The following is a 9,257-nucleotide window of genomic DNA, read 5'->3' as shown; positions in this document are numbered from 1 at the left end:
CTATGACTCTACAATTCTACAATTTACCTTTTCAGATCTTACTGCAAGTAAAATTATACGTGTGAGGCATTATTTCTAGTAGGCCAACTTGATTTACCCCTATTGTGTCATTACACGTGTGAATTAGTTGTAAATGAGCCAAACGAGGCCTCTTTCAAAAGCACTTACTGGAACAATTCATCCCCGTCCTCCTCAATCTACCATTTCCCGATGCCCTCCAGCACTGCGTTACTGCCCTGACCGGCACCCTCAGCCCGCCCCAGCTGCCGGCTATGGCAGAGGTACAGGCAGCCTGGTGCACCTCCTTCTCCCCCTGGGCGCTCCGGAGTCGCCACGTTTCCTCTCATTCCTCAGCCCTGCCCTGCTCCTTCGGCCGCGGGACAGCGGGGGGCCTCTACTCGAGGATTTATGGTACAGCAAAGGCAGGGGGAGGCACGAGGAGCCGCGTCACTCTCCCTCTGCATAAAGGACCGAGGGCAGAAGGGAGTTGGCGCAGGACCGCTAAGGGCTGTGTCTGCGCTCCTCCCGTCCCAAACACCAACAAAAAGCGAGCGGCCCGCTAAGGGCGGCAGGGTGGGCGGTGATGCGGCACCGCCAAACAGCACAGCTCGGGTAGCAGCTTAGGTCAGCGGCGGGGCCGCGCCAGGAAACTCTAGCAGCGCTAGCAGCGAGAACGGGCTGTCCTGCGCGTGGCGGGGACGTGACGGGGCGTGGGGGAATCAGCCGCCGGCCGCACCGGGCGGAGGTGCGCCATAGGAAAGGTCGGGCCGGACGCCAGCGCCGCGCTCGCTCCCTTCCCGCTGCGCGCCCGCGTGCCCCCGCCCTCTAGATGCGAGCGCGCGCGCGCGCCCCCTGCTCCGTGACCCATTTCACCGAACAAAGGATTTTGCTGGAATCTCAGCGCTAGACCTAAAATGGCGCCGGCGCTCTCGCCCGCCCCCGCTCCCCGCGCGGGCACCATAGAGACGCGGCGGCTAGAGCGGCCGCTCCTCGTGCCTCCTCTACGCAGCCCCAGCCCGCTCTCGGTGGTGCGCGGCCGACGCGGCGCTGTCGCAGCATGGCGGGCGAGGGCGACTCTGAGCCGGAGAAGGTAATGGAAAGCGGCGGGTGTTCCTCGCCTCGCTCCGCTCCGCTGCCGGCTCTCGGCTGAGGCGTGCCCGGGGTCTGAGTGCTGAGGAAGCGGTTGTTGAGCGGGACGTGGAGAGCGGTCACTGCGCCGTGATCAGAGCGGGGATCAGGGCAGAGCGGGAGGCTGAATCGAACCGGGTCGGGAAGGACTGCGTAGTTTTGGGGGGATTTTTTTTTTTGGTTGGTTGGTTGTTGTTTTTTTGTTTTTTTTTTGTTTTTTGTTTTTTTTTGTTTTTTTTTTTTTTTTTTTTTTTGGCTGCTCTTCTGCCGGGCCTTTCCTTTTGGGTGAAGCTGCCATGCTGCTCGAGCTCTTGTGTCCGCAGCAGTTACCAGTGGCTGGAGCTGCAGCGGATTTTAGTAGGGCAACAGGTGAAGGACTATTTTAAAAGGGTGCCTCATGCAGCAGATGTAGCACGTACCTTCCTAGCCAACAACAGCACTGTATCGGATGACTTCTTCCATAAGGGAGTGCTTGAAATTATTCATTAGTAGATTAAACCGATATAGACCAAATCCCTTCTGTCTCACTTGCACGCAGGGGTTATGTTGAACGGCTCGATGGTTGTCCACAGAGGACACAGGCACAGTTACTGGTGGGGATTCCCTTACCCGCCCACAAATCCAGCTGCTAGAACATGCCTGTGTCCTTGTTTGCACAGCCACGCTGTGTCACACTGATGCTGACCTCCTTCCAGAGCTGCCAGCCCTTCCCACGTGGTTTTTTGCAGCATTTCATCTTCAAAATCTAACAGACAAATGAGAAGAAAGAAGAGCAGATTTATTCTAGTTAATAGAATCATAGAATGGTTTGGGTTGGAAGGGACCCTTGAGATGATCTAGTCCCAATCCCCTTGCTATAAGTTGCACCAGAGCAGGTTGCTCAGAGCCCCATCCGGCCTGGCCTTGCATGCTTCCAGGGAGAAGGCATCTGCAACCTCTTTGGGCAACCTGTTCACGTACCTTCGTTCTGACCGTGTTGCTTGGAGGCCTGTATAGAGGTAGTTTCCCATTCCAGGTTGTGTGCACACGTGAGGATGTCTATCAGGTGAGAGATACAAGTTGTATTCAAATTAGGAGACTTGGAATGTGCTGAAGCCAGTGTAGGCATCTGTGAAATTAAAAACGGATTTGTCACTTCACAGTTGTGTTTATGAATGCCACATGTAATTGCCATTTGAAGGTTAAATAGAAAATTGGCGTATAAAAGCCAGTGTAGGTTATAATTGGAAAGAGTGTATGGCTTAATTTGAGTTATTTTTACCAGTAGGTTCATTTAAGAACCCATGTGTGGTATACAGAGGAATTTACCTGAACAGCCTGTGGCTATACATAGGATTAGGATAAGAATGATGTTTTTATTCTTTGTTCAGTATAAGATTCTCTGGTATCTGCATTTTTTCCAGTAATTTCTTTCATTTTTTTTAAATTTACTTTTAAACACATTTACTTTTTCAGTTATTAAAATGACACAGCATAACCTTACCTGGTTGGTTGTGACCTTACCTGTCTACCTGATGTAGGTTGGTTTTGGACAAAAGAACTGGGTTCCTATGGGTTTTATCCCTTCCCTTTCTAAGGGAGGGAATATAAAGGAAGAAATGAAGTAGTTCCTTTATAATCTTCAATAGGAATGATAGATCACTAGGCTTATACAAAATTATGTACAAAATGAGCAAATGATAAATCAATTGCTAACTCTTTCCTAACAATTCTTGATGGAGCGGTGCATGTTCACCTTTTGCTCAAATATAAATTGTTTTTGTTCAAATATAAATAGGTCCTTGGAAGCAAGGAATCCTCCAGTGTTTATTGTTGACTGCTAAGATGAGTCAGTTTTAGTGTGAAATTGGCATGGTAGAAGTTTATCAAAGTCATTTTTTTCATTGAAATATTTATTTGTGCTTTTTTTTTTTTTTTTCCATGTAGTCCTTCAAACTCCTAGGATTTCTTGATGTTAAAAATGTCCCATGTGCGCGAGAATCAGTGCTGTATGGCTCTCTGGGATCTTTAGTTGTGGGTCTTGGACACTTTTTAGCAACTAGTAAGTACTTCTACTAAGTACACCTTCTGTATCTTCCCATGTGTTGATTCATGAAGATAAATTCATTCATTTTTTCTGTTAGACTTTATGAATAATGGGAAGTCACCCAAGCTATTTCTCTAATTTTTTGAGCATTTTTGTCTTTGTTTCAGGTAGAGTTAGAAGATCTTGTGACTTTGCAGTCGGTGGCTTTATTTGCACAATGTTAGGATACTGGTATGTAAAATGCTCCTTGAATTTTGGCAGACCTTTGTTAGCTGCTTTGTACAATGCAATCCTTGTGTGACCTTACCCACTGTTTTTGAAACACCAAAAATAACCTACCTAGCAAACTATCCTCTTTTTTCTTCCCCAGATTTTTTTTTTTTTAAAGGGGGGGAAAAAAAAAAATCAGTGTCTTTGAATTCTTATTTCTGTATACTAAGGAAAACAAACAAAAAACAACTATTTATTTTTCTTCTGTCCTGATCATAAAGGCAGCATACTAAATGTTCGTGAGGTTAAGGTCCAAATTGTAAAACTGAGAGTTTTCCATTGGAATTGTATATTGTATGTTCTCCTTCTCAATGGCTGAGTAATGTTTGCCTTAAAGAAACATCAGGTACTTTGGTATTTTCTTTAAGCGTTATTTTATGATGAAGTCTGCTAACATTGTGTATGGTTTCAACTTTTCAGCTGGCTGAATAACACTGATTTGATAATGTCATACACAGAAAATGGGATTCACTCCTTTTATTTTTGTCTCTCTTTCTAGGTTTTACTGCAGGTACAATTTAGCCCAACAGAAGATTCGGCAAAGAATGCTTAAAGAAGGAATGAGAAACAAAATGTTATTTGAAGGCAGTTCTTTTGATCCAGAAAAAAAACAAACTGGCAATGAAAGAAGCAATTCGTAGTCCTACTATAGGGGAATCTGTATAGGTGGTGTAACACAGCATTAAGAGAAGGTGGTCCAAAAATGGCAGTGTGCCCTGTAAGTATGTCAGATAACTGAAACTGATAAATCATGCTGGTTTTCCTAGAAGATTTAAGTAAGAAATTCAGAGTGAATCTGTTAAATCTGTATATAAGCCTTTCTTTGTTTCATGTATGTATATATGTGACTATGTACACAGTTAGCAATGACCTCCTTGTTTTTGACTTGTTAAACATTTGGCAATTGATGCTGTATTGCACAGTCTCAGAATTAATGACAACATTTGGGGGCTGCTTTAAGCAAAATTGCAATTTCATCTCGTTTAAATGCAAGATATTTTCATTAGCTGTTCTGAGTAAATGCATCTTGCAGTGCTGCTGCTAAGTGTAGCATTTGGAAAATGAGAATACTTAAGCAGTAGGTGAGTGCTTTGCTTGTGCAAAGTGGAAGATATTGGTAGCTTCTGTAACTTCAAAAAATTTATAGAGGCTGTGAAGTTGAGTTTCCATCTTTGTTCCATCTGTGCAAAATTAAGAATAAAAACACTTCAGGAGGAATTTCACATACTTATGTAACTTCACTGAAGAAGATTTTTAAGACATTTTGTTACAATTGGTAGAACAACAATTGATGTGATTTATAAGTGGTGATGGTTCATCTAAAAAGGCACACTATTAGTATACATCACCATAAATCTTCAGTTAAAAGAAATATAGACATATACTTTCATAGAAAATATCTTATTTGTCTTATTTGAAAATAGTGTTAGCTCTAATTGAATACTGACAAGAATATGAATGATGGTGTAGTATGCCTTTGTTTACATGCTTCTGACTATATAATGAAGAGTGTATTTAGGGTTTTCACAAAATGACTTATAGTATATTACGTTATAAGCATTTCTGGTCTAATTGAGCAAAAACAGTCCTTTCTCTCTACCCTGGACTTAGTTTGAGAGAGTTTGTGACTCAGGTTGGTGGGGGTGGGGATGTCCAGCTGTAAGCAGCAGCATGGCTCTATTAATTTGGAAGTATACATCAGAGCACTAAACCAACATGCTGCTAATACAAAGATAATTCAACTTTCACATTGTATGGATTTGCCTCGTACAATAAGAAAACAAATCTGCATTCTTTACCATTTCTATTTGTACACTGTTCCTCTTGTTTTTTCTGGAGGAAGTGAAAGAATGAAGATAAGTTTTATAGAGAACTTCCAGTTCAGTAATTGGTATTAAAAAGCCCCCAGAGACCTGGAGTTATCACAATGAAACACTACATTCACCAGAGAATTCAAGCTTGGAATTTGACTCACATTTAGCTCTAATTCACAGAAGAAAATGTTACTCCTAATTTTGTGGTGTAAGGGGAGAGGTGCTCCTTCTCTTTGGATCAGGTAGGAAGCGTTGCCTCATAAAGCCCCTGGAGTGACTTTAGGAAACTGAGCGAGTACTTAGCGCACGCTCCTATTTTAATACATGGTTGAGTTCTTTCCTATCTGACGTAAGAAAAGGAACTGCAACCTAAGCAGGGATCTTCTTGCTGTGAGGTCATAATTCAGCTGGGGAGGTCAGAAGACAAAAATGTCTGGATTAATGTTTAGTCTTCGGCAAAAATCAGTTGTTGAGAAAGAAGAGAATATGCTTTTGTCCTGACAGGAAAGAAGGTAGCATGCATGTAAGGGCATCTTTCAAAATAATTAAGTACTGTGACCACAATGAGGAGCAAACAGCAGAATTAGATCATCTCCAGTGTTATTTGGCTCTTGTTTTGTGCTACTGTAGTTACAACTACCACCTCTGGCTGCTTAGCTACAGTATTATAATTCTGGCCAATAACTGTTAAATTCTACATAGATGTATCTGCATTGCTTAGATCACCAGCCTAATGCTACTTCACTGTACAAAATATAAAATGAGTGTGTTTCACACAAATGTTAGCAGAAAAAATGGGATAAGTGGTAATATGCAGCAGTCTGGCCAGCATGTTTGAGTTTCATTATTTAAAGCTGAGGTAAAATGGAGCTAGTAAAAAGTCAGAGCCTTTGCTGAATGGAGAGAGGGGGTAGAAAAGGAAACTGTGAGAAGGATTTAGCTGACATGAAAGGGAGGGGTCTGCAACAGTAGAGAAGGAATGAACTGAGAGTTAACCATGCACAAACTCTCCCTACTTTAAGGCAATCTAAAGGGCCACCAAAGTACATAAATGGGCCTGTGGCATCTTCAGTTCCTGCATGCTTTACTCATCATGCTGCTTGTGTTACTGACATTCTTGGTGTTCAGCAGCCCTCTTCCAGCAGGATTGCATTCAGAGCTCCTGGCAGCGACAGGAGAACACCACCGAGGGGTCGTACACTCCAAGCCTTCCAGGAAGGAGTCACTGTCAAGGCAACAGGCAGAAATATGGCAATCTCAGTAAGGTGTGTTGCCAGCTCTGTAATAGACTTGTGTGTGATCAGATTGCCTCTACTGTCCAGCATCTTGCTATATAGCAGAGGTAATGCTTTAGCCACCAAAAATTGTGAAAGACTCAAAAGCCAAGAATTAAAATGTTTTAGTTGACAACAGAGGCAATTACAACTGTCATCCCGAAGTTGTCAATTACAGCTTTACCCAAACAGAGATTTTTTAGGAGATGATGGCTTTGATTTCTCCGTTCATTTTGCAGATTGACAGGCTGTCTTGTTGGTTACCACCCAACCCAAGACCTAGAGTGCTGTGAAGGAAAGGTCACTTGGTGTCATTAATAAATGACTCTGGCTTTTGGTAAAATGACTTTTTCAAGGGGATTACAATGAAGCATTAGTGAGTTCCCAAGTGAAAGAATTACCCCAGCTCAGTAATTCCCATGCTTCTCTCATACCTGTATTCTGTAGCTTATGTCAGGAACTCAGTGATTGCTAATTAAAGTTTGAAGCAGATACAGTAAAATCGCCTTGGAAAACTGATCAAAACAAGGTTCTACAGTTCAGAAGATGAAAATGATGAGCTTCTGATTTTTTTTTTTTCTTTTAATCTGAAGAACAAAGAACTAATAGGTCAGAAGTGGAGCTGAGTTTAGTTTAATACAACTCAGGGCCTTGGAACATACATCATTCTTAAACTGAAAACATTACACTAAGCTAAACCTTCAAGCTGGAGTAGGCAGATAAAGACAGAGCCTTGGATGAGATGATCCTGCAAGTAAAATGTAGACTGATGACTAGCAAAACCCTGGCTAAGACTGTTCTTAGCAATATTTCAATGATCAGTTCCTCAGAAAAGGAGCTAATCTGCTCAGGCACCCCAAAGAAATCTGCAACTACTAATGATTAGTGCTTTTCTTATGGCATGTTCATCCAACACTTAAAGCTGTTGAGGGTCACCCTGTGGCACACCCTGTGGGAGACTATGACAGAACTTGTTTTACTTGGTTTCTTAGATCTGTGTTAGTCAGTATCAGTGTTCTTTGGTAATCCTCTAGTCAGACTCACCAAGAGCTCAGCCCTTTCTTTCTAAACTTCAGAATGTCCCTTTGAACCACTACCATAGAGGGCTTCATACTCCTGTTGACGTGCACAACGGTCCTCTCAACCCAAAAACCCATTCACCATTTTTAGTCATCGTTTTCTACATCACCATCCTCCCGTTGGGAACACCATGCTTCCTCTAGCATACCTCTATCACCTGCGCATGCATTCTTGAGACTTCCACCTAACGTTGATGATGCAGTGAGTTCTTTTCTTCAGGGTCCACCTGATACAAGGAGAAAGGAATCCTCATATTCTGTATGTGGCAGACACTGTGCTCTTAATAGCCTAATCAAGACTGAGCATTTCAATGTGTTTGCTTCTCTGTAGCTGTGTCCACTATGCACATCTCCATCCATGCCTCCAGTCCCTGAGAACTGCAAGGCTATGGCATGCAACAAATAAAAACAAACAGGTTTTTATTACATTGCATACTCTTGGTGTGGTGGCAAAACTGACAATGCAGGAGAGTTCCATTACCAATACATCAGAAATGTCTTCCATCAACCAGGCATCCCCAGTGAGATCCATACTAACTGGAACTCAGAAGACGCAGCCACTGTTTGGTGGAAGACCATTTGCTCCCTTCCCCCACCAGCCTTTCAGTTGCTTTCAGTAGTCTGATTTTCATGTTTTGTTTTGGAACAAGATAGTGATGCTTATATTCAGTGCCATGTAGTATACTTTCCAAGGCAGTAACTAGATGTAAAAGCAAGCTAATTCCTGAAAACTTTTCATTTGCTTCAATAGTCTTCTGAAAGAAACTCTTGGAATCTATCATTTCCCTTTCATGGCCGTTTCTTTAAAAAAAAAAAATAGAAAAGCAGTGGCAGGCTGCCAAGCTATGGAGCCACATAAATATCCCAGGGCTGAGCCAAGCTGCTGCTGAAGCAATAGTAGCAGCCCCTGCCTGAGGAATGTCCGGGAGCTGCCAGAGACTTTGCAGTCTGTCTGCCTCCTGCTCTTACCACATGGCCTCCACACCTGGTTCTACCACTAGCAGGTCACAGGTTTTCCTCAGTCCCTCGGCGTCCAGCAGACCTGAGTGCCAGGTTACCCGCGTCGCCTCACTGCTTCAGAGAAGGTGGCTGTTATGGCAGCCAGGTATCACAGTGAGCCCTTTGGCTCTAGCACTAAAATCCCGCCTTGTGCTCCTCTGAGATCCTCCCCTTCCCTGTGAACAGGCAATTTCCTGCAAAGACCGTGCCTGAGAGAATGCCTTCTGGAGCCCAAATGCATTTTGCAACATTTAACTGTTACAGTCTTTGATATGTAAGTATTAAAATAGTTTTTATTGCTCTATCGTAGCCTCTTCCTCTGAGGTCTCCCAGAGCAAACAGAGAAAATACACAAGGCGTTTAACTTGCACAAGTTATGTCTAATATTTATTTATTAGATGCTCGCCTTACTATTTAATGGCTTAATGAATACAATTTACTGTTATTATTAATCTTATTATTATTACAGGAAAGCTGCTTATACAAGAGTGTACAACAGAGGCTGCTGTGTACAGCAGCCCTGCTGTATGGATAGTGCTTACTGTGGATATCAAGTTGGATATGGGCAAACAGTGTTCTTGTTGCAAACAGGCATATCACAGGCTGGGCTATGTCAGGAAGCAGGTGGCCGACAAATCAAGGGGCTACATCAAAAGAGGAGGGGGCC

General features: G+C 43.1%; 1 protein-coding gene across 3 annotated transcripts; it reads left to right on the top strand.

Annotated features, from left to right (window-relative positions):
• The first annotated feature begins 812 nt into the window (after positions 1 to 812).
• On the top strand, positions 813 to 4,647 carry COX20 (cytochrome c oxidase assembly factor COX20). 3 transcript variants are annotated; one of them, XM_085219606.1, is made up of 4 exons: positions 905 to 1,090; positions 3,055 to 3,169; positions 3,322 to 3,385; positions 3,924 to 4,647. In XM_085219606.1, exons 1-4 carry the CDS (start codon positions 1,058 to 1,060, stop codon positions 4,063 to 4,065), a joined length of 354 nt encoding a protein of 117 aa, XP_085075732.1. In that variant the 5' UTR covers positions 905 to 1,057; the 3' UTR covers positions 4,066 to 4,647. The 3 variants fall into 3 exon arrangements, with proteins under 3 accessions (XP_085075731.1, XP_085075732.1, XP_031408251.2); XM_031552391.2 differs by lacking the exon at positions 905 to 1,090 and adding an exon at positions 1,867 to 2,173; XM_085219605.1 differs by lacking the exon at positions 3,055 to 3,169 and having other exon boundaries at positions 813 to 1,090; positions 3,326 to 3,385.
• The last annotated feature ends 4,610 nt before the right edge of the window (positions 4,648 to 9,257 follow it).

The sequence above is a fragment of the Meleagris gallopavo genome, chromosome 2 (assembly GCF_905368555.1).
Source record: "Meleagris gallopavo chromosome 2, MGAL_WU_HG_1.1, whole genome shotgun sequence".
NCBI lineage: Eukaryota > Metazoa > Chordata > Aves > Galliformes > Phasianidae > Meleagris > Meleagris gallopavo.
Note: the sequence above shows the minus strand (reverse complement) of the source record. Positions and strands in the feature narration are given on the sequence as shown.